This window comes from Anastrepha obliqua, chromosome 3, assembly GCF_027943255.1.
Source record: "Anastrepha obliqua isolate idAnaObli1 chromosome 3, idAnaObli1_1.0, whole genome shotgun sequence".
NCBI lineage: Eukaryota > Metazoa > Arthropoda > Insecta > Diptera > Tephritidae > Anastrepha > Anastrepha obliqua.
In genome coordinates, this window is record NC_072894.1 from 106251699 (window position 1) to 106278139 (window position 26441).

Genomic DNA, 26441 nt, shown 5'->3' on the forward strand with positions numbered 1-26441 from the left:
TCAATAAAAAGTTTGAAATTTTGATGAAAATTTGTCGAGTTCCATAAAATTTTTACAAAGGGTGAAACTTTCAATTATATTGTTTTTGTTAAGGTATAACCTATATTTAAAAAAAAACATTAAATGAGCTATAAAACTGCATGCGCAGGATTTTTTTTTCTAAACATTTTCTAAAAATTCTGACTAAAACGTCTGAAATTTGATGAAAACCTGTTGAATTTCATAAAAAATTTTACAAAGTATGAAACTTTCAATAAAACTGCATAGACTCAATTTTTCTGAAGATCCTAACTAAAAGGTTTGAAGTTTTGATAAAAATTTGTTACATAGTGTGAATCTTTCAGTTATAAAACTGCTCATTTAATTTTGTTTTTATAAAAATATTGGTATACTACACCAAAAACCATATAACTGAAAGATTCACACTATGTAAAAATTTTTATGAAATTCAACAAATTTTCTCAAAATTTTTAGAAAAATAAACTTAAAAAAAAATTGTTTGAACAATACATTTTTTGTAATAAATTTAATTTTTATTTTTATAATAATTATAATAATTTTTCTAAAGATTCTGATTCAATAGTTTAAACTTTAACATTTAAAAAAAAAATGAGAAACTTTCAATTAAATGCTTTTTTTGTTATACTATAAATTAATACAAGCCATATTTTTATAAAACAAAAATTAAAAATAAAAAAATTTATAAAATATGCAAAACTTGGCCAAAAGTCACTGTTCAACTATTGTGACCATGGCTTTATATGGTTTAGTTCGTGCAACAGCAGCAACGTTGCATGCACAATGAGGCAACCACATTTTGTTGCCAACAAAGTGCACTTGTCAACTTTTATACAACAAAAAAATACTTGCATATTTTACTCTTTACAGCTGCATTTTCTGCATTTTTATTTGTTTGTTTACTTTCAATTTTTATTATTTATATATTTTTCACCCGCTTCTCAAGCCCACAGCCGCAGGCGCCTTTGTGGCTGAAATCGAAGCCACAAGTTGCAAGCAAAATATCTGTTGCGGCCAATTGGTGGGCTAGTGAAAGTTGTCTTAGCCACACGCATAAACATCTGCGTGTGTGTATGGATGTGTATTGGTGTGCGTGTATGGTGCATACATAAAATATGTGCATGCATTTTTTGCAACTGAACATTTTATTAAATGCTCACAGACTACGCTTTCGCACCGACTCACTCACTTATGGCTTCTCTTCTCTTTCCTACAGCTTTTCTGCGGCGAGTATTTGCCATTGTACGCGCCTGCTCAGTCACTTAATTGCTGCTGCTGCTGCTGCTACCTAACACCACAACACACAATACGTACGACTAGCGCCGCGTTGCGTGTGTACAAGTGTTATAGAAAACCGTTAATTGACAGCCGAGCATAGTTGGCGCTAACGTCAAAGCCGTCTGACAGCTGATTTAATTTTTAATGTTTATGTGAGGCTAAAAAAATAAGTTTCTGCAAACATATTTGCGGTTTGAAATGAAAGGGAAAATGAGAAAAAAACTTTCGCAAGCAACTTTCGATCTTCAATTTACACTTTACAGTGCGAGCATCAAAGTGTTAGTTGCATGTAAGTTTAAATGCAGAGCTGAATAGTTGGGATAAAATTCAAAACCCTATTTTTTTGTTTTTTAAGTTTTACAAGATTTTAAAAGAAAATTTGCCCAAAAATAAGATGATTTTCCAAAAGGACGCTGTGAAATGGTATGAAATCTTTGTTTTGGGTAAAAGATATTACCTAATTTTTTTTTTTTTTTTGTTTTGAAAGACCTCCGTCAATAGACAGGCTTGACATATACAACATTCAAATGAGGTAGCACAAATCCGAGAGATCTAATTTTCAATGCGTCTGCCGCTTAGGTGAGGCTTGATCTTGACAAACATCGGTCAAAGATGTCTGCGATATCAGAAAATCTCAGACATAAATTATATTGGGATCGAATCACACAACTTGGGCCCCTATTATATAACCCTATATAAATATAGTTGGACGTTAAAGCGTTCACAACACTTCTTTTCATTCAAGTTCGGACTCCCAAAAAGTATTCCCATGTCTAATACTTCCTAATAAAGGCAGCATAAATGGATTCGTTCACTTTCAGGGCTCTGAAACAAGTCATCCGCAGTTCCATTTGCCCAATGTGTATATACATAGCATTGAGTTTTTCGTTGAAAATTTTATATGTTACTCGAAAATAGGTAAAAAAGATTCTTATTCAGGGCTGAATGAGTTAAACCTTAGCATGCGAACATACCGGGTAGCTTGAATTTAATCGAGTTAGCCGAAGAGGCCCAATAGTTTCGGATTTTTAATCGGCAAAATTAGTACAAAGTGAGGCAGTTTATGAAGAAGAGTAAATTTTTTAAATTTTTGGTTTTCATCAAGACAAACCTAGCTTCGCCAAACACTAACAACTACTTTGGAAGAATTTGTTTACTTCCAATATGAAAACATCTTTAACGACAAAGCAAATGCTTAACATTTTTAGAAGCCATTAAATTGCTGTTGTTGTCGTAGAAGCTTACTAAATTGCTGTCATATAATTGGTGTCGTACGTCACTCGTATTTGAAAATTGTGAACAAGACTCCATAATAGACAACCAAACAAGCAACTCAACGTAATTAGTTTTTTTTTTTATTTATTAAAAAAAAAATTACTCAAAAAATATATTAGATGATTAATTTTGCGCCCTCTTGTATATGTACTTTTTAATTTTAAAACTATGTGTCTTGAAATAAATTGGATGATTAATTTTGCGCCCTCTTGTATATCTACTTTTTAATTTTAAAACTATGGGTGTCGAATAGATTTAAAATTTTTCATCAATAAATGGCTCATTTGGTTGACTAATAAATATCAAAAAAAAAAAAAAACACACAAATAATAAAATCTCGCGATCGCCGCAGCAATCGATCCCTACACTTGCATTAAACCATGCCATTCTATCAAACCCTACCTATGTATTAAATGCTACTCGTCCTTTTATTAAACAATGCAGACAAATTTGTATCAGCTTTCGTTGGTCTATTGCCGCGTTGACAGTCTGTTACAGTCTGTGTCAGAAGAAAGGACCGTTTTTTTCTTGTAACTTCAAGATATATTTCGTTCTGCTCTTTGCTGCATAATAGTCCCACTCAAGGGCTACGACGCCAGTGCTAACTCAGGTTAGTGTCGTTCGAAACGCAACCAAACAAAAATGAATGAGAAGTACGCGAAGCGTTTTGAGGTAACATTTTTATGCACGCATTCGAAAGGGCCGAAATTATCGCCGTGGCTGCAAAAGTTGTTAAAAATCAAAAAGGTTTGTTGTGATGTGTATGTAATCAGGTGTAAGGTGTACAAAACTGTCGATGGCTTTTCCGAGCGCGACTTGAAGCGAGTGACAACAAAAAGCAGGAAGCGAAAGTGATCGTCCACCTTTTTAAGCGGGGCCCTTCTTTGTCACTACGCCAAGCACGATCAGTTCATGCTAAAAAGGAAATAGCTGTGAATATCAACACCATAGAACTAGGACTGAAGGAGGTAAACATATCCTAGCGTACCACATCATAAAAACCAATGCTCTCAGAAAAACACATTGAGAAACAACAAAAGAAGCAAATGGCGTCACAGTATTGGACTGGCCTTCACAGTCCCCAGACGACAAAACCATTGAAAATTTGTGGGGAACTATGAAAACGCATATTGCCGGAAGGCCAGTCCATGATTTAAAGCAACTCGTGAGTCAAGTTTGTCGATGAGCTACGCAGAAAAGCTGGTTCAAACCGTGCCGAGAAGATGTCAGGCTATATTCGACAACGAAGAAGACTACACGGCTTATTGAGTAATTGCAACTCGTAGTTTTGTACATGCTTTCATGCAAAAAATGTTTAAATATACTATATATCTTTTATACTTCATGAATAATCGCGTTTCCTTGTTTCTGCCACAGACTGTACATATATCGGTATTCGCCCGATTTAGCTCCGCTTACTTTGAAGGAAACGAAATGATGTGGGATAATAAATAGAAATTGTTGAATTTAAAAACAAAATCAACTTTGATGTGGTACCTACTTATATTTTTTTTCTGTGAGCTGTGAGTGAGCTCAGAATTTCATTGAATTTTGAACATAATTTACCTAAATCATCTGTGGTTCATCATAATTTTTTTGTTATCTTTGAGCAGCGCCAATTGTGATTTTCAAAAGCTCAATGCTTCTAAGCTTCACATAACGAAATATCTGTCTGTTATTGTGTTTTTTGCTGGATCAGTACTAAATTTTTATTTTTATTTTTTTTTTATTACTTATTTATTTTGTAGTTTGTTTGTTCGCTTTCTCGCGGCTGTTGCTGCTGCAGCCTCTTGCCAATTGTGCTGATTCAATTTATGAAAATGTGCCACACAGATGTTGCTCTAATTAAGCGCTTGCTCATCTTTTGCACACAAATGCATGCAAAAAATATATGTATTAAAAAAAATTATTTTATTTGTATTTGTGCAATACCTACATACATATAGCTTTATTGTTGACTAGTTCATTGTGGTGCCTTTTCTTTACTTCTGAAATTGCTTGGCGTATTATACGTACATACATACAGGCACACTCATATGTATGTGCAGTTACTCAACCCGCAATTTTGATGATTTTCTGCAATTTTTCTATTTTCATTGCTACAATCACTCTTTGCTGCCGCTGCTGAGTAGTTTATTATTTGCTTTATTATTTAAATGGAAAAATGTAGTGCAAGCCCAAATTGTTTGCGCGTAAGCGGCTACTGGTTCACTCGCCCACTGAGTCACTCGCCAATTCAGCAAAATGACGCACGCGCATCATAATTAATTTGCCAGAAAAGCAAGGCGCTGTCGGCGGTGTTGGCGGTATCTGCATATGTAGGTATATATGTTTTATATTAATGTGAACATGTGTGTGGTCTTCTTCTTTCTTGATATTTATTCATCCAATTGGAAGTGAAGGCAAATTTGTTTAATTACAGTTGTCACAAACTCAAAAGGAATAATAAATTTTAATTAAAATTGCCGATAATCATGAAAAAATACGCCTATGTACGAAAACACATACGTACGTATATGGTACGTACTACGAGGGTCGCTTGAAAGGTCCATGCAGCGTGAGAGAAATGGTACTACTTGCGCTTATTGAACTGATTTTTGGTTAGTAGCGTCTCTTGAAAGTACATACACCAAGTTTCAGCTAGATCGGTCCATTGCTTTGTGCTTGGCATTCGTTTGAATGGAGGGCATCGAGTCATCGAGTGATTTTCCTTTTCCATCAAGGCAACGCACCAGCTCACGCCTCAGCAGTTGTGGTGACAAAATTAATTGAAATAATAATTTCAGATCCCCACTGACTCACTCGAATCCCTCGCACTACTTATATGTTCCCCAATTTGAAGAAATGACTTACTGTAGAAGCCTATAGTCTCCTTATGTGGAAAAAAATAAAAAAGTTTATCCCAAACATTTCAGTAGTTTTCATTTTAGCCCAAACTTTTCAAACGACCCTGGTAAAAGCACTGAAGAAATAATAAAAGCATAGCGCAATAATTCTTTTATAATTCTACAAATACATTATTTTCTCAATTTTATTTTTTGTCACAATACCACTGTTAGTCACTCATTTGCAAATTCATTATTTAATATCTTTTTCTTTGTTGAAATGGCGCTGAGTAGCCAGTGTTGTCATTTATGGGTGGCGCTTGAAGGCCAAACTGTCATGCTGTTACATAAATGGCGGTGTATGTTAGAGAAATGTGTTCGTAATTTTGGCAGAAACTGTTTACTAAATATACTATATTTCTAGGAACTAGATTATTTATACATTGAACAAGATCATTCATAATTTGTTTCTGTTTTTTTTTTCTTTCCCAAATTTCTTCTGATGTACGGAATTAACCTCAACAATCTACAATAAAATATTTAGATGAAATTTGATAAGCAGCCAACCTTCGTCGAAAGAAGAAAGCGCTTAGATCAAATAAAATAGGCGATCACATATATATCTCGTTATGTATTGAAGCAATTTACAATAATCACCTATATATAATCAGGCTATCGATCTCCTCAACTTGTGACTGAAATGAGCTAAAGATTTTTTTTTTTTTTTCGAAAAGTATAGAGAAGCAGCAGTGAAAACTACGTTTCTCTGCCTTTGAAATACCTCACTTATGGGTCGATTGAGTTCATGATAGTGATCTATATAGCGAAAAAAGAAAATGGACCGCTAGGTATTGCTGCAGCAAAGATATTTCGTATTTATGTTCCGATTTGGTTTACATTCAGAAGGTAATTTAAAAAAAAATTTGCCTGCTAAGCTCGGGGTAGTTAAAGAGTATTGGCAGCAAAACCGCACTCTAAATGTTTGATTCCGATTTAATGAAATTTTACAAATGAAGCAGATGGCGCTGCTACAGCACATCAAAGGCAGTCGGAGAAGCAAATCAGTGCTTGAAGAGCAAATGAATTTTAATAGAAAATTTAGAAAGTCGCCCTTAACGCTTAATACAACAGAGAAACGTTTTTAAGAGGGTAAGGGAGCAATTTTTGTGTGTTTTTAAATATTTAAAAAGGCTAACGCTTCCATAATTTTGTGTGAAAATTTGACGCAAATCGAAGGAAAACTGAGATATTTATAGAACTTTTACTAAAAGAATTTAGCAATGGCACCTTGGTATTAGTGAGGCTTTAGCCTCATTTGAACGGTCTTTTGTTCTTTATTAAGCGATTTCTCAGAAAATTTTGGTTTTTAATATGGGCACGACTGCATGCCGAGTGAGCAAAGTACTTTCAGAAAATCGTTTTTTTTTTTTGTTTTTTGGATTTGAGGTAAGTAAAAGTGAACTAAAAAAATCTTATATATAAAATTCTCGTGTCACGGTGTTCGAACTTGAACTCCTCCGAAACGGCTCGACCGATTTTTGTGATCCTTAGCGTGATTGTCGGCCAGGGTGGAGAATCGGCCAACATCTATTTTTCATCCCCCTAAATGTTAAGGGTAGTCCACCCCTATGTGGGCCCGGGTAACCTTCGGATGTGTATGTACAATATGGGTATCAAATGGAAGCTGTTGGTGAATGCTTTAGTTCAGAGTATTTTTCATGCCGCTCCGTGACTAGGGTCTCGAGATAGAGACCAAAACATGGAGCCTAGAATGTGTTTGTACAATATGGATATCAAACTGAAGCTGTTGGTGAATGCTTTAGTTCAGAGTATTTTTCATGCCGCTCCGTGACTAGGGTCCCGAGATTGAGACCAACACGTGGACCCTAGAATGTGTTTGTACAATATGGATATCAATTGAAAGCTGTTGGTGAATGCTTTAGTACAGAGTATTTCTCATGCCGCTTCGTGACTGGGGTCTCGAGATATAGGTCAAAACGTGGGCCCGGGTAACCTTCGGATGTGTATATACAATATGGGTATCAAATGGAAGCTGTTGGTGAATGCTTTAGTTCAGAGTATTTTTCATGCCGCTCCGTGACTAGGGTCTCGGGATAGAGAGCAACACGTGGACCCTAGAATGTGTTTGTACAATATGGATATCAATTGAAAGCTGTTGGTGAATGCTTTAGTACAGAGTATTTTTCATGCCGCCCCGTGACTAGGGTCTCGGGATAAAGGTCAAAACGTGGGCCCGGGTAACCTTCGGATGTGTATGTACAATATAGGTATCAAATGAAAGCTGTGTGTGAATGCTTTAGTTCAGAGTATTTTTCGTGCCGCTCCGTAACTAGGGTCTCCAGATAGAGACCAAAACGTGGACCCTAGAATGTGTTTGTACAATATGGATATCAAATGGAAGCTGTTGGTGAATGCTTTAGTTCAGAGTATTTTTCGTGCCGCTCCGTGACTAGGGTCTCCAGATAGAGACCAAAACGTGGACCCCAGAATGTGTTTGTACAATATGGATATCAAATTGAAGCTGTTGGTGAATGCTTTAGTACAGAGTATTTTTCATGCCGCCCCGTGACTAGGGCCTCGAGATATAGGTCAAAACGTGGGCCCGGGTAACCTTCGGATGCGTATGTACAATAGGGTATCAAATGGAAGCTGTTGGTGAATGCTTTAGTTCAGAGTATTTTCAATGCCGCTCCGTGACTAAGGTCTCGAGATAGAAAGCAACACGTGGACCCTAGAATGTGTTTGTACAATATGGATATCAAATGGAAGCTGTTGGTGAATGCTTTAGTTCAGAGTATTTTTCGTGCAGCTCCGTGACTAGGGTCTCCAGATAGAGACCAAAACGTGGACCCCAGAATGTGTTTGTACAATATGGATATCAAATGGAAGCTGTTGGTGAATGCTTTAGTTCAGAGTATTTTTCGTGCCGCTCCGTGACTAGGGTCTCCAGATAGAGACCAAAACGTGGACCCCAGAATGTGTTTGTACAATATGGATAGCAAATTGAAGCTGTTGGTGAATGCTTTAGTACAGAGTATTTTTCATGCCGCCCCGTGACTAGGGTCTCGAGATATAGGTCAAAACGTGGGCCCGGGTAACCTTCGGATGTGTATGTACAATATAGGTATCAAATGGAAGCTGTTAGTGAATGCTTTAGTTCAGAGTATTTTTCGTGCCGCTCCGTGACTGGGGTCTCGAGATAGAGACAAAAACGTGGTATGAATAAAGAAATAAATAATGTGAGAATAAAGACATACATAATATGAAAACCATATCTTTTCTGTTCTAAACCATATCTATTCTATTTAAGTGTGCCCAGCGAAGCGGGCCGGGTTTGCTAGTTAAAAATAAAAATTTTAAATTTTGAGACTCATTCAATGTTAAAAATTTTGGTGTTTTTAAAGTGTTGCTTACTAATTTACGTAGCGGCGCTTCGATCGATTTGCAAACGCACATTTCGCCAGAGCAGATTTTTGCGCTCATTTTCTACTGCTTCGCTGTACGTTACTGATTAGTTGTGGGGTATCACCATGAAATTTTAAGGGATTACTGAGCACAGTCTCAGTAATTAATAAAAACAAGAAATTTTTGGAAATATTACAACAACAAAAATTCATTTTAGAATTTTATTCCTTATAAAGTACATCTTCAGACATATTTGATATGGAAGAAAATGATCAACATCGCATGCAAAAAAAAAAAAAAAAAACAGAACAACTCATTTTTAAGCGATTTCAAAAGTTACACTTTATAGCACTGATTGAATGGCCTACAAAACAGCATACCATAAAAGTTTCTAAAGATTCTGATTGAAAAGTTAGAAACTTTGAAGACAGTTTTTTCGAATGTATTAAATTTTGGTGAATTTTGTGCAAAATTTAGAACTTTGATGCATAAATAACTTAATTTCTATAAAAAGTTAAAAAAATATAATATATATCATGAAAAATACTGCGAATATTGTAAAACGACAAAATGACTTGATTATGTAAGCATAAGTGTGCATATGTATATGTGAAGCACTTAAAAGCGTCTTTTTGCCGCTTAATGGAAAATGAAGGAAGACCCGGTCATTCTTAATTTTCAAACCATTCTTATTTTTTAAGGATTTGAAGGCGATACCAGCTGTGCACTACAGCGTTCAAAAATGAAATGTTGGAGCAGACGCCCAACAAAATGTATGATGTGATGTAATGCACTCAATACAGTGCCGAATGTAATTATGGTTGCAATTATTGCTTTATGGTGTCTAGTATTATCGAAAATGTTGATAAAATCATATCGGATCAGCATGTGAGCACTTATGTCATTGACTCGAAACTGAGGAATAGTCAGAAAATTTATTTAGGTGGCGCACTATCAACGGTGCAATAAGAAATTTTTGACTTGATATACAAAAGATAAAATTATATACGGTATCATGCCGACATATTCATTGAGTTAAACACATCCAAAAAGCTTGCTTTGGCTTTGCTTTACGAAGGGTGCATTTTCATGACCCCATTTCATCTTACTGGATTGAATATATTTTCTTATTAATTTGAAATTCCTGCCAACTAGAAGATCTCATTCATCTTTTTACTTCGTCTTTGACGTCAATGGTGGCCTTGTCGATTGATTCTTCCTCCCTGGAAGGATTTATCTCAACATTGCATCTAGAACATTTTGTAGTTTTGACTTTTCGCATATTGGGTTCAAAAGACTACTTTATGCAAGAATCGTGAGCTCGAGCACCTTAAAGTAAATAAATTTTTTGTTTATCGCACCAGTACTCGTTACAATAATACTGGTAGCATCGTGAAACGTCATGGAGGTGGTCATCGAAAGACTGCAACGTTACGTGAAATGGTTCAAAAAGTGAAGATGGAACTTGAGTGAAATCCTCGACGAAGTGTCAATCAAATGGCGAAAGAACTGAAAATATCTGACCGTATAATCCATCGCATACTGAAAAATGATGTCAAATTCAAGCCTTACAAGATCCAAAAGGCGCATGGTCTCACACCAAAGCAGCAACAAATCAGACTTCAAAGAGCGAAGGAGTTGCTTAGCTTGGCCGAAAGCGGGGAATTTCCGAACATTGTGTTTTCTGACGAGAAAATTTCTCAAATTGAGCAATTCGTAAACTCCCAAAACGATAGGGTTTATTTGACCGATCGTTCATACGAGAATTTGAGTCATCAATTGGCCACCAGGAGGCAGCACCCGACACAGGTAATGGTTTGGGTCACTGTAACCGCAGATGGACGCCCTCCAATCGTTTTCATCGATGGCGCCAAGGTAAATGCGAAATATTATCGGGAAAGTATTCTGGGGGTTGCTTTGAAACCGTGGCCAGACAAAATTTTAGAGGCAGACCATGGATTTTGCAACAGGACTCGGCACCGTCTCACAAAGCTTGAATGAACCAAGAATGGCTAAAAAACCACGTTTCGAACTTCATAACGTCCACATAATGGCTCTCCTCATTCTCTTTCTATTCTGGATTATTCTCTTTGGGACATTTTGGAGAGCAGGATCTGAAGTGAAAGATTCACCAGTCTCGTGGCACTGGAAAAAGCCATTGCCCGCGAGTGGTCCAAAATATCTTCAAGTCACATTCGGGCAGCTTGCGATTGGTTTCTGCACCGTTTCAAGGCCATATGGAACAAAAGTAAATTGATTCTTAATTTTGTGTTATTTTCACACATTTTTTAGTTTGAATTAAATAAAAGTAATTTTCCAAACTAAATTTATGGCCTTTTTAATTGCTTGCACTTCGAATGTCGAGCCCTGTAGAAGACATTTTATTCTGTGTACACAGCCTCAGACCTGTTGGCTGACTTTACTTTTTCCTAGATTTTGGATAGATTTTAAGCACGTGAATACGTGCACTTATAACAGAACTTTCTCTAATGAAAAAGTCGACAAGTTTATCGCTGGCAATACAATTTGTCATTTGCTAATCGCACAAAACTTTGGGTTACATAAATTTTTGATAATCATAATTTGGCGAAGAAGCTCCACTCACAGCTCATACTACACAATAATACAAGAGGTTTTTCAGTTTATTTTTTTCAGTCTCGAAATCAAAAGTCAATCTCATATTTTTTCCAATAATTAAATTATCAGCTAGTCAATAATTGTTGTTCAAGTATTTGAACCCAACCAACCATTTGAAGTTGCAGTTATCACAGATTTTAGAGCCGCTGCATTAAAAGCGACTTTTATTATTATTTTTTGTTTCCTTGTTTATTTTTGATATACCAACATAAGTAACTACTTTTTACTTTGATGTAATCTGAACTGCCGCTTCTCAGCTATTTCGTTTTTACTGCGCTTTTTTCACACATTTTATGAATACTTGTACTTTTCGCCATTTACTGCTACTAATTTGGTTATAATGAATGCTGCATTTTAACTTCCGTAACTTGAATCTCAGTTTGCATGCTTTCTTTAACTCATCTGCTTCATCTTTATGTTATATTATGTTAATATATTATTTTTTTATTGTTTCCAACTTTATTTGCTCCCAATATCACTGAGAAGAAAAAGCCAATCTAGTGACTAGAAAGTTCTAAGAAAAGGTAGCACAAATTCAATGCGCTTCATTCTTTTTTTCTTTGGTTTTTTTAAAGCAGACAAAGGCCTGCAAATAGCCGCCAGTAACAAGCGAACCTAACTTGATTTGAGAACAAACTTTTGCAATACAAAAAGTAGCCGCAATGCCGATTCTATCACAACAATAGCTGCATTTAGCGACTAAAGCAAAAACAGAGAGAGAGACAAAGGCTTAGTTTTGCGTACCGCTATTTTTAAGTCAAAGGCAGAACTAACTTCGTATTCAATAGAATTTAGTGCCTGCAACATCTCTGATTTAATTTTGTTTTTTTTAGCTTGTAATAAATTAAACAGCCACAAAAAGATGTGAAGCATAAATGTATTTTTTCCTTTAATCTATAAAGCGTACATACACACACACCCACGTCTACTAGCTTGGAGTATTTTTCTTACTACCACAGGGTTGCTCAAATGAACTGCAAATTACTAAAATATTGAAAGGGAAAATATAGGAATTTCACTGAACTAATGACAGGATGTTGGCTTATAATACGTTCACATATCGCACCCTAAATACAAAAGGGTCACAACTCAAAATTTTCCACACTCGAGCTTGACTTGTTTACAGTAACACAGAAAACAAACTATGTGACATATCACGCTGAAATTTGCCATGTAAGCTTATAACAGTCCTACCAAAAAACAAAAAATTTATTTTTGCCATATGTCATCCGCGGATCGTTTTATTGATAACGTCTCGTTCATATTTGAGCAGAAGTACATTTTGAGTTGTGACCCTTTTGTATTTAGGGTGCGATATATGTAAGTAGATAATCTACTTTTTCGCGCTTAACTCAAAATCCGTAATTAAAAAGCGGGATTTTCCACACAAAATTAAATGAAATGGATGCCGGCAAAGAAAAAAGGTTTGCAGACATAATTCCAATAAAATGTTTGTTAAATATTATTAACTAGCTTTAACCCGCGGCCCCGCTCGCGTAGGAGTTTTGAGGGATTTAGAATACGTATATAAAAGAATTACAAACAATAATTTCTTACAAAATATTTTTTTATTAATAACCATAATATTACAATACCCGGCATCCGTTGCTATGCCTTGTTGAATAAAATCAAAACAACCAATCAGAAAAATATCAAGGAAAATTATTTTTATAAATTTTCTATCTCAAACCGTTTTTGAACTTTGCATTTGGGTCATAGTTGAACAGCTTATGTGGATTATGAAGTCTAGAGTGTGCTATAAATAGTGGGAAATAGGAAAAACTAAGATTTTTTAGATTAAATTTAAGCAAATATTCGATTATTAGTGACGAATGAGAGTGGCGACGCGGCCTGGGGGCTATATGGGAAGGGAGTTCCATCATAAAAACATGCCTTTGACCTTCATTGGGTGAAAAATGAATGTATAAAAATTTTTACGTCATTTGGTGTTGTCGTTTCGTAGTGATGCGCGGACAACATACAGACATTCACCCTTTATAGTTTAGATTATGGATTCATTTGACAGAAAAAAGCGTGTGTCCATAAACGTTTTGTCCTCTTATTACTTATTATAAAATGTAATATAGAATTTTCCATGCGTATTGCTGTCATAATTTTTTGCAACCTCAATAAACGTCACATACGGATTTCCGCCAACTGTTTATTATTAGCAGCCAATTGCGCAATTAAATTAGCCATTCCTTCTCCTTGTATCATATTTTCTTCATATCGAAAGTGATAATTAAAAAAACCAAAAACATCGAAATATTCCACCAAAATAATTTTTATGAAGAAAAACCTCTTTGAAAAATCTGTACGTCTCCCTAATACCAGCAGCGTCTTCCAAGCGGAAGTACTAGCAATTGGGGAAGCCTGTAGGTTACTAATCGCAGATTTCTCTTTTAAGGGCAATATCGCTATTCTTTCGGATAGCCAAGCCGCAATCCAGGCGCTGGACGCGACTATAACAACCTCTAAGGTGGTGGAGCAAAGTAGGAATAGCCTCACCAACTTGAGTGAAAACCATAGAGTAACCTTAATTTGGGTCCCGGGACACCGAAACATAGAAGGTAACGAAAAAGCTGATGAACTGGCAAAAGGGGGATCTGCCATGAATAGCGCTCTTGCAGTATCAGTATTCACTCCACTAGGTGCGGTCAAGAATGCTATTTCCCTAAAATACCTTCGAATTGCAGATTGTAGATGGAGAGACCAGACGAAATGCAAAATCAGCAGAACGTTATGGCCCACCTACAACCTCAAGCAATCATCGACATTAATAAAGATGAAACGACGGGACACCTGTAGACTTACGGCAGTCATAACTGGCTTCTGGTCTATCGGAGAACAAGCCGCCAAAATGGGCATCCCTCACAACATATACTGTCATAGTTGTAAACAACCGGAGAAAAAAGAAACAATCTTCCATTTCCTCTGCGAATGCCCTGCCCTATGGAAGGACAGAATGTTAACCCTGGGCAAACCGCTGTTCGAGAGTCTCGAGCAACTGTCTGGCTTAGACGTCAACAACCTAATAAGGTTCCTAAACCGCACAAACTGGATATAGTCCTGCTACAAATAACTGGTAATGAGGATGTGGCAACAAAATGGTGCGGAAGCGCTAGTTGGATTCTGGATGAATCACCACTCTAACCAACCAACCAACCAAAACCTCTCAAAGCAGTATTGACAGCTGAATGTCAATTTTGCAGGTAATCTGCCATATGTAAACGGGTAGATTAATTTGATGGATTTATAGGTGATTAATGCATATGTGAACGTATTATTACGTATCTAAAAAATACAGCTCGTACAAGAATTGACGACAACTGAACATTGAAAGCATTTTTGTTGATTGGACTCATTGGAAAAAATATTCAAAATTTAGCCTGCTCGAATGAACCATGAAACCGTTAGCCCCAGCTGATATATGTCATATATCATATTTATAAAATAAATGCCATGGAATTATCTGCTAGATTATAATAAAGAAAAATTCATGCCGACAATATTTATTTTTTTTTATTATAATTTTAAGTTACCAAGCTCTTAAAAAAATCTCTTTATTTTCTCACAACTAATTAATGAACTTCTTTATACACCGGCTCACCGACTCAGTGAAATAAAAATGCAAGATTATAAGATGCTCGAAAAATCCATCAAATTGCATTGCAATCGAGCCACCCTGTGCTATAAACTCACTGCTTATCTTTAGTTAGAACAACATAACTCATTTGCCAGCAAATTCGTGTCTTGCATTGCTTATCAGTCGATTAGATGACCTAAGCATGCTTTTGTGCGGACAAAGACAACAACGTAGGAAAATTTTCAAACCAATTTTTTCCTTCTTTTTTGTTTTTGATTTTTCTTTTTGGGGTAATAACAAATAAATAAGTGGATACCCCAAATTATAGACCACAAATTGATTTCTGCACTTCCTGTTACTGAGCTGAGAAAAAAATATAAAACTATACTTCTAATTGTTGTTCCCATATTTAAACTTTTGAATGCTGCTACCTCAATACCCACGCTGCCGACAAACTTTGCCATGCATAATTTGATTCATCTTCAGAAAAGGTTAAGAACCCCATTAGCGCATGACACCAGAAAGAACGAAGTTGCGTTCGTAATTGCTTGGGTTGTCTTTCAGATTTTCGCTACACCAACTACAATACTCAGCTGACACTGCTTATGCGTATAGTGGGAAAATGACAGAAAAATGTTGTAGAATAAAAAAAAAACATTACACGTGTATGTGTGTGTGTATGAAGAGAAAAAAGGTATATAAACAATATATGTACTTATATGTACGTTTGAACTGTCTGTAACTGTTTGAAAATTTTGTTGGAAAAAATTTACAGAAATAATGAATAATAACAGCAGCGGCAAATGACTTGACAGAAGTCACCTGAAATCCTACACAAAAAAGACAAAACTAAGGCAACAGAAAAACAAAAAAAACAATGTCAGTGTTGTACGTATGTATGTTTCAGAGGCGTGTAAAATGTCACTAAGGTTAATTACATACATTTTCTGCTAGTTTAAAAATGCTTAGTAAGTAATAAGCGGTAATTAAATTACTTGATAAGTTTGTATACTCTTGAAATATCTGCTTCATAATCTGTAGGTATTTGCCGCACAAAATTGCAGAAAATTATGCAAATGACCATTTTTTCTTCTTTTTAAATATTTTAACAGTCTAATAATACTTTTTGCCAATCCAAATCACACCTGAAAGTAACCACAAAAAAATGTCAATAACCCAACCTCACTTTTCACATTTTCATATTTGGATTACACTTTGGAAAATAGCAAAAAGTTTAGAAAAAAAGGATTGTACTTGCCGTAACCACAATTAATTCGTGCCCCCATTGTTGATGGTGCTAGACATTTACTTCCATATAAAAAAATTTACTTTATTGTGGAAGAAAACGCGGTACACCTCTGCGAAAAAAAGTTGTCAAAAATCAACGCGAACCTTGAGCTACTCGAAACTTGCACTTACTAAAATTCAATGGGCTTTAAAAATGCATAGCCAGAAAAATTGTAAAAATTCTGGATAAAAAGTTAAAGGTTCTGATAAAAAATTTCAAAATAAAATTTTTTCAAAATTTTGTCAGAACCTTTAACTTTTTAACCAAAAAATTTTAACAAATTTTATTTTGAAACTTTGCGTTATATGTTTTTTTTGTTGTACAAACTATATTTTCACAAAAAAAGTTATGACCACCATTGGAAGCATTGAGGACCCAACGTGCCTGTCTTGACTGGAGGGGGCGGATAGCACTGATCACTTTCTCTGTGAGTAGCTAGAGCAAGACTACGAGTTTGAGTTCCGATGTCGTGAGAATGAGTAATAACACAGGCCAACACCAAAAAACTTTTTCGATAATTTTAACTAATTACTTTGTAATTTGGTGTCCTGATTACGAAAAAAAGTATTAAAAAGTTATATCACTCATCAATTTTTCACATTTTACAAATAAGTAAAAATAAAGTTTATGTACCAAAATGTATCGGATAAATTTTTTTTTGAGCAAGGTAAAATTTTTTTTTAATTTTCCATAACGGCATCGCAAAGTACTGGTCTTCAGCTTTAAAATTCATTTTTCAAAATATTTTTGCGATTAATATAAAAAAAGTTATACTATTTTGAATTCGCCCTTTACAGGGGCGTTAGAGAGTTAGAAAGGTTGAATTTGCATATCTAAAAAGTCTCCAATTCAAAATAGAATAACTTTTTTTACAATATATTAATCGTAAAAATATTTTTAAAAAAGGACCTTAAAGCCAAGGAGTAGTACTTTGCGATGCCATTGTGGAAAATTAAAAAAAAAACTTTACCTTGCTCAAAAAAAATTAAAAAAATGGCCAAAATCCGCATTTTTTGACTATTTAACCTCAAATTGCCAAAAATCCTGACGTGCTGGAGCATTTTCAAGGTCATATTCATTTTCAGCATAAAAAAACCTTCAGGAAACACCCATAGCCGTTTTAGAAGCTGTAAAAAAGCGAGATTTTGCAGGCCTGTGTAATCGTTCTCTAAAACTGGAAGATATTTACGGATTTGCCAAAGAATCTGGAAAGTTCTCACAGGACTAACTACCTTTATCTCTGTCTCTATTCTTTCCTACGTCTTTCTCTGATACCTTTCTCCTTCCCTCCTTGACTATTTACCCTCTTTCCAGAGCTTTAAATACAATGTCTTGGTGCACCTTGGCTCGACCTATTCAAATTTCAATTTCATTCAGCCGCACTTGCGTTGGCTATAAAGATCGCATTTGCATGCGCAATCGAACCTACTTGTTGTTGCTCTAATTACTCTCCTTCCTCTCTCTTTACGCTCTTTTCTACTTTAGTGTAGTATTTTAACTTATACTTTTTTCTCTTGCCTTCTATACACTTTACAAAATCCATAAAAATCGACTAATCCTGATCACTTTTGCACCATTCGCTTTAAATAAGCCCATTTTTAATATTTTCTTGCAATTACTTTTTATTCTTGAAATAATGATGAGCCTCTTTAACCACCCTGAAGTTTCCCATTCAGTGCCAGTAATATTTGAAATGCTACTATGCAATTTTTCTTCAATTCTTCTTCTTATTCCTCAATTGCTGCACAATTGTGGTTGCTTCAATCTTATTTTTCCTCAACTACCGCGCCATTTAGTTTTGTGCAACAGAGTGGAAAATTATTTCGCCAGCCATTGCCAGTTGTTGAAGGTACTTTGGCGTACATACAAACATATTTACATGCACCTATACATCTACTTGTATGTAAGTGCCGGGTTGAGCCCAACTATTATGTGGCATGCCAACCACAGCAGCTGATGCCGGCGCACAAATAGCCACAGTCCAGCTGTTCTTAATACTCAGTGACTAGTTAGCCAACCGCCTAGTTCTTTAACTGCTCACCGCTTGATTGTTTGCTTGCTGCTGCTAATATTTTTCCACACACTTTTTTTGTTTTTGCTTTTGTTTGTTCTTGCTTTCAGTTCCGCTCCAGGCGTAATTTTCTTCCAAACTAATTTATTTATAAGTACGTACCGGACCGCGAAACCAAACTACGCCACCTCGACTAAATCGAAACCAAACTAGTTCGTCAAAATGATGAGCGCGAGCGTGACATTGTTGTCGTTGGTCGGGCCGTTGGTTGGTTGGTACATGGTATCACTTCTTCAGCGGCTAAGCAACATTAGTATGCATCTAATTGTACTGAATTCCATGCTTGGCCGCACACACAGCCACACAGCCACACGGTCATACTGAGCAATGTCCAACTGACAGCTGGCGCACAGTTACTTACAGACTTTTGCAACAGCGACGTTCCTCTTGTCGAAGATGGCGTTGTGTGAAGGGGAAGTTGTTTGGCAGTTAGGGGGAGTAGTTCGCGAAACAGGCGTTGATTTTCAGTGGTTGGAGCATACCTAATATCAATTTTCTTTAGCGCATATTTTCTTTAGATTTGGTACAATTTTTTTTTTGCGTTGGCAAGATAATTGTATGCATGTAAATTAAAATTAGTGGGTGTGTTGAGCAAAAAACAAATATAAATAATCACAATACGCCATTAAAAGAACATAAAAATTTAGGTTGATTAGCAACAGACACGCTCAACTATGGATAAGCAAAGATATGAGAAGAAGAACAGCAGATTTATGCCATGTAACTGGAGGCGGCCATTGGACAGCGAAGAAGCCGACAAACTTTGACTGTCAATCAAAAATATGTCAAGTAATGATAGTGAACAGAGCAGTAAACTGTCAAAAAGAGCAGATACAAGCAAAAATATGTTCGTGAATTAGCAAGAGCGAAATAGACGCGTGAAATTGAAACGTCCAAAATAGAAATGCCGAAGAAAAAAAAGAAGAAAAAAAATTGGCAAACCAAAAAATTTTCAAACAAAAAAAAATTGGAAAAATAACGAATAATATTTTCAGCAACAAACATTCTCAATTGCAAGCAAAATATTCTCTCAACAATCTAAGTTACAGTCTGAGCTACGACGAGATATTGAGCATAGAAATGCCAGAAGACACATATGGGTATAGTGGAATAAGCGGACGATACAGCGGCGGTCATACCAGCTCGGGACACTGAGGACGCTAGAAGGAAGCTGAACCAAGTCATGATAAGGACGCAAATATAGTTTGAGGACCACGGCCTGGAACTCGACAAACATAAAACCGAAGTCATCCTTATGACACAAGGTCACATGCCACTCGAAGTCAGCATGCAAATTGGCTACACGTCCTTAGTGACCCAAAAAGTAGGGAAAAACTTTCCGGGCCCAGATACGGCTTGCGGCTAGCAAAGTAGCAAAGGTCACGGGATGCAAAGTAGATTAATAGTAAACATCGGTAAGCCAACAGAGAGCAAAAGAGAGCTGATTATGGCGGCCAAAAACTCAATTCTCCTGTATGGCAGCGAAGTATGGCGAATTGTGCTAAACTTCAAAGCCAAGCGCAAAGCACTGGAGGCTGTGCAACGAACAGCGACTCTCAGAGTTGCTTCAGCCTACCGCACTGTCTCAGGTGCAGCAATTTTCGTGATCAGCGGGCAGATGCCCGTCGACCTCATGGTCCGAGAACGAATGGATGCGTGGGACTCCAAGAAAAAACACGTTATCACTAGCTTCTCAGAACGGAGACGCGAAACCATGCTGTGGTGACAAAGCCGATGGGACACTGAATCGAGTGGCAGATGGCGATGGCGAAACTTATTCCATCAATTGACAAATGGGTCCAAAGGAACTTCGGAGAAGTGAACTACTTCTTAACTCAGTTCCTCTCGGGAGACGGATACTTCCGGAGATACCTATACCGTATGAGCAAGGTAACCCATTCCAAGTGCAAATACTGCGAAGCGCTGAGCGATGATGCTGAACACACGGTTTTTAGTTGTAACAGATGGCTCGCGAAGAGAAATGCCCTGAGGGAGCAGATTGGCGGCATCGCACAGAGCAACATAATCAGCAAAATGCTCGAACGCAAGGGCAGCTGGAACGCGGTAAAGAAATCTATCGGGAACGTACTACGGAAAAAAGATTGACCCCGACACAGTGCAACAAAACGAAGCCGCACAGACAGAGACACAAGAAGTCGAGCATGAAAGCTGGCTACAAATATGGTGGACCCAGACGTGGGTGGATAGGATTGGTTCTTTATTGATGCCGTTCTGGGCCCTCCCGAAGTAATATAGCAACCAGTTCCGGGAAGGATGTCCCCCCAGAAGAAGAGGAGGGATCGTTTTAGTGACCACACCACACGACGCAGTAGACGACAGTCGCTGTAAGTGCGAAGGCATTTTGAACCGTACCTCACCTACCAAAAAAAAAAAATCTAAGTTACAGTTTGCTTTTGCCTTGAACTCCATTTTACATAGACAGCCTCCGGAAATCTCATCGAACCAGCTCTGTATTTCGCCTTCCACAGTATTTCTGTCTAGAGCATCTGTGAAGAAAGACTGCGGCCGCATTTTTTTTTCAACTTCTTCATACAATTTTTTCGCAATTTGTTATAAATTTCTTTTTTTTTAATAGATTTGTGTTTTGAAGTTGGTAAGCCCTTTTTACTTAGTATTTAATTTTTATTTCATCATTAGAAAGTTCGTTGAACGAAAAGACACCCAGTATCCCTAAGCGTTTTTATGGCCCATCAGGCACAGTTTCACTTTACTTTGTAGGCGACTGCCTTAGAAATGGCCGCTTGGGAAGTAAGGCCGACACTAATAAGCAATTGCCATCCTTAAAGAAAGACTTCCAAAATATAACTATTTTGGGATGAATATTTTTTGGAATTTCAAAACTCGTATACACCCAAGCAGCATTTATAAATTGTGGGAATTTATTCCCAGAATCAGTAGTCAGTATGGTAAAAAGCAAATTCAAAAAGCGCTGGAGGTATTTATATATTTATATTTTATAAGGTTTTTCTGATAGCTGCCGGTCGCCTCTCGGCAATGGCAAACCGCCGAATGAATTTTTGCCAAAAACGCTGCTCATAAAAACAGTCGGCCATTTGGAGTCGGCTGAAAACTGCAAGTCCCTCCAAACAATATCAAGACGCACACCACAAGTAGGAGAAGGAGCTTGGCCAAGCACTGACAGAGGCCAATTCTTTGTATATACAGTTTGTCTCATAAATCTTTTCATATGGAAATATTTGACGAGGGGAAATGTTTGAAGTGGATTTCGAAAGTAATGTTTATTTATTTTTATAAATATTTTATTTATTTATTTTTATAACAAAATAAACTTATTCAATTTTTACGCCATTTATAAAAAAAAATATTTATTTAAAGAGATTTAGAAAAAAAAACACAATTAAAACAAGATGTTATATTCGACACAGTCTTAAAATTTTTTTCACAAATCAACAAAATAAAAGATAAATGTATGCACCTTCAAAATTTCAAAGCCTTTTCAAAAAATCATTTAATATACTATTTTCTCTTCGGCCCGGCTCAGGCGGCTAAGCGCTTGAGATTCCTTAGCTGTCCCCAAACAGCTTAAAGAAATTCTCCAGCCTAGATCCCTTTTCTCTCCTCCACTACATCAACAGCACTGGACGGCTGTAGACGATTTTCTCTTCCCTAAATTTGTTTCGCAGGTAGTAGTCCACATTATGGTATCAAAACGACACGTAAAGTGCTACTTGTAGTGTACCTGTGGTACTCTTGCCATCTAACCTACCTATCTACCATGTCCTTCTAGAACAACCGCTCTAACTAACCTAACCTAATCGCCATTAAGAGTTACATGTGTTAAGTGTTCAAGCGGCACAACCTTTGCCCTCGACGCATACGAGGCAGCTGGATGCCCCAAAGCAAGGTATATGAAAAATTTCACACTTTCATATGAAGTCTTGGTGCAAACGGTAATAATACTAATTCGCAAACACTCACTTACCCACTAATTGATTTTATTATCATATAATATATTATATTTTACGATCTCTTTTTTTTTGTTGGTTTTTATTTTGTATGCAAACAAGTTAATAACCGATTTCATAAAACATAAAGTAACTAGTAACACCGCATATGATAAAAAAGATTTATGAACTTTTAATTGCTTCCCACCGATTGTGCAGCTTTTTCTGTTTCTTCTTTCGTGCTTTATTTTATTTATTACTTTCTTCGTCTTTTTTTTTCTTTTTATGGGTTGCTTCAGTTTTTGGCAATAGCATATTTTATTGCCATGTAATTTGTGATTTAGCTGTAAAATGTGATATAGTTTTAGTTTACTTTTCAGTTTTAACGACTTTTCAACGCTTCTCACTAAATGGCTTGTTAGAAGAAAAAAAGTCTAAAGTTAAGAGTAAAGAAGCTAAAAAATATTTGTATACAAACGCGACTACTTTTCCTCAACAAAATATAGCTTCATGTGCCATAAATCATGAATTTTCTTTGAAATATTTTATTTTTACTTCATTAATCGTCAGTTGGGATCTCTAGTTCTTAGGTGTTACATGAAAATGTAGCAATGGTTCATACTTGTATGTTTCTGAGAGCCCATTTTCTTAAGCTCCTGTTAAACACATTTACATTTCCCCAACTGTCTGGTATCTAATGTCATCGAATACTGTTAACAGGCAATTCTGGTACCGTTTAACATTCTTCGCTACAGCAGCGCCAACAGTTTTGTCTGTAAACACAGAACTGCTGTTAGCAAGTTTACAGCTTCAACATTGCCAATTGATGGCACGCCTTCAAACACCTCCTTAGCAGTGAGGTTTTTGTCCCTTTTCTATTTTTGTTTGCTCTCATAATTCTACATACAGATTTATGTTTTCTAACAGCTCATTTTGGCTATTTTTATTATGTGGCATTGCCTAGTGTTTATTACTATCAAATATGCTAAATATTTAACCCAATATTGAGAACCTTAAATCAAATTTATGCTGTCAACAAATTTGTCTGTTTATCTATCTTATCTGTTTCATAATATCTACATTAAAAGCAGGTTAAAAAACTCACCTTAATATTTTAATCAAATTCGAAATACTGTAAGTACTTATGAAAATAAAATCACTTGCCAATTTAAAGAAGAAATTTACTGCCAAACCACATTTTTAATATTCATAATTTTCCCCATACAGTCAGAAGTCAGTGAACTATTTTCAATTTTCCCCCCATTCGTTAAAGTTGCTCGCTACTAATCAGTATTTCTAATGGCATTCGACACGAAGTTGCATGACAATACGCTAAATTCGAAAATGCCCAGAGAGAAAGAGAAATATGTGCATATTAAAATAAGCAACTCCTACACCTCTCGAACTGCAACGCCGGCTGTCATTAGTGATAATTAAAATTTAACAAATGGAAAATATGTATGTGCATACTTTCATTTTCATTTGCATACATTGTTAGGTAAATAACGGTGTTCATATGCGAAGCAGGAAAAAATGTGTTTTCTTTTAAGTCAGGTGTTGAAAAATGCGCAGCCACAATCTTGCATGAAATTGGGAAAAATATGTAATGCAAATATTTACTAGCTGATCATTACACGCCAGAGACATGATTATTATTTTTCAGTTATTTGCAGAAAAATTTTAATGAAAAAATAAATAAATAGATAGAAAACATTACGAGCGGAGCGTTACAAGAAAATATGCATGTTACACGAAGAGTCACGTAAAAGTGGCTTGTAAGTGGAAATTGTAAAACAATGTTGTGCATACATTTGCAAAATTAAAAAGAAAGGGGCGAAAAAAATTGGAAAAAATAGGGAATATTAAATTTTTTAAGCATGTATGATTTTTTTTAGATATATGAATTTTTGAAATCTAGAGGAATGCTGACATTAAATGCCTTTATTGTTGTTATAACTATTGTTTATAAATCAAAAGTAAATGCCTTTACCCGTTCACTTCTACATTTCAATAACTTTTACTAGTTTATTTTAATTTTTATTTTATTTTATTGCCTTTCATTCCGTTTTATTTATTTTAATGTACTTTAATTTAATTTTTTTAATATATATTATTTATTTTGTTTTAATTTATTTTATTAATTTTTTTTGCGTAATTTAATTTATTTTTATTTTAATATATTTTATTTGTATTATTTCAATTTATTTTATTAATTCTTTTTCGCATAATTTAATTTAATTTTTATTTTTTGTTTAATTCTATTTAATTTATTTTTTATTTTTATTTACAGCGTGAATTACATTGACACTATTTTTTCTTTCTCTGCGCGGAAATACTGCTTCAATTTAAATTTATTTTATAAATTTTTTTTTCGTAACTTTATTTACTTCATTTTTGTTTTCATTTAGTTTTTATTTTAATATATTTTATGTGTTTTATTTTAATTTATTTTATTAATTTTTTTTGCGTAATTTTATTTAGTGTATTTTTGGTTTTATTTATTTCATTTTACTATTTAATTTAATTTTTTTTATTTTAATTTATTTAATTTAATTTTTATTTTTTGTTAAATTTAATTTAAATTTTTTTATTTTTATTTGTTCTATTTTAGTTTAATTTTTATTTTTTGTGTAGTTTAATTTAATTTCAATTCACTTTAATTAAATTTTAATTTGATGTATTTTATTTCCTTTCCTCTTCTTTTTTTTGCATAATTAAATTCTTTGTGTTTTTTTATTTTTTTTCTTAACTTATTTAATTATAATTAAGTTTTTTTTCGCCGTCAAATTGTAGATATTGTTGACATTAAATTGAGTACAAGACCGGGATGATGTTAACAATATTTTGTTAATTTATTTTCTTTCATTACATTTTATTTGAATTTATTTTATATTTATTTTCTTTTTAAATTTACTTTATTTTAATTTATCGTGTTTTATTTAATTTTATTTTAATTTATATTATTTAGTTTTTTATTTAATTTAATTTACTTTATTTAATTAAATTTATTTTTTTTAATATTTTTAATTGTAAATATTTTTAACATTAAGTTGAATTTGTGGCCAGAATTAACCCCGAATAAAATTAAACTTAATGCGTCTAATATTTATTTTATGTTATTTGACTTCAATTTATTATAAACAAAATAATTTAAATATTTTTTTGTAATTGCATTTAATTTATTTTTAGTTACTTTCAATTTATTTTGTTTTGTTTTTTATTTTATTTTATTATTTTATAAAAAAAAATTTATTTTATTTTATTTTATTTCATTTTTTTTTATTTTTTATTTTTTTTATTATTTTTTTTTTTAATTTCTACTGTCTTTCCCCGTCAAATTGTAAATATTATTAAAACTAGGTGCAGTGATAGCCAGAATGAACCTCCATTTAATTTTAATAGAATTATATTTATTTGATTTCATTTCATTTTATTTGGTTTTATTTTATTTTAATTCAATTTATTTTTTTATTTTATTTTATTTCATTTCACTTTATTTTATTTTATTTTATTTTATTTTTTTAAATTTTATTTTATTTTATTTTATTTTATTTTTTATATTTTATTTGAATTTAATTTATTATTATTTTTTTAATTCTATTTAAATTTAGTTTATTTTACTTAATTTTATTTCATTTGAATTTAATTTACTCCATCTTTCTTAAATTTATTTTATAAATGTTTTTATTTCATTTTATTTCATTTATTTTATATACATTCTGCTATTTTATTCTGCCTTCGTTCGGTTTTTGAACTCCTGATTTAACAATAACATCTACATAAACTACGCCTTCAACGCCCCTTGCCCACCGGCTACCAATCAACCGTGAAGATAAGAAAACTACTATTAAACGATCGCTAATTATTGCAATCAGTTAAAAGCATAACTACATTGGCAATTACAGCAACGGCAACAACAAATGCAATTACCCAGCCTGTTATAAAACTATATTTCCTTTCCACTTCCTAAAAACACAAACAAATGCATTTGCCTGCATTCACTTACAATCGCTCTGGTCACTGGGGTGTGTCGTGTTGACAGTTGGCCCCTTCGCTAACAACAATACACTAGTTAATCAATCGGATTTTACTCCTTACCTCACTCTCTCTT

The 26441-nt window shown here is 34.6% G+C and overlaps 1 protein-coding gene across 1 annotated transcript in view; it reads right to left on the bottom strand.

The window, feature by feature from the left end:
- Window positions 1–4779: 4779 nt before the first annotated feature.
- Window positions 4780–26441, bottom strand: part of LOC129242144 (uncharacterized) — a 228347-nt gene continuing 206685 nt past the window's right edge. The window contains exon 9 of the mRNA XM_054878706.1: window positions 4780–4881. Within this exon, the coding sequence (XP_054734681.1) occupies window positions 4780–4881 (102 nt within the window). The remainder of the gene's footprint in view (window positions 4882–26441) is intronic.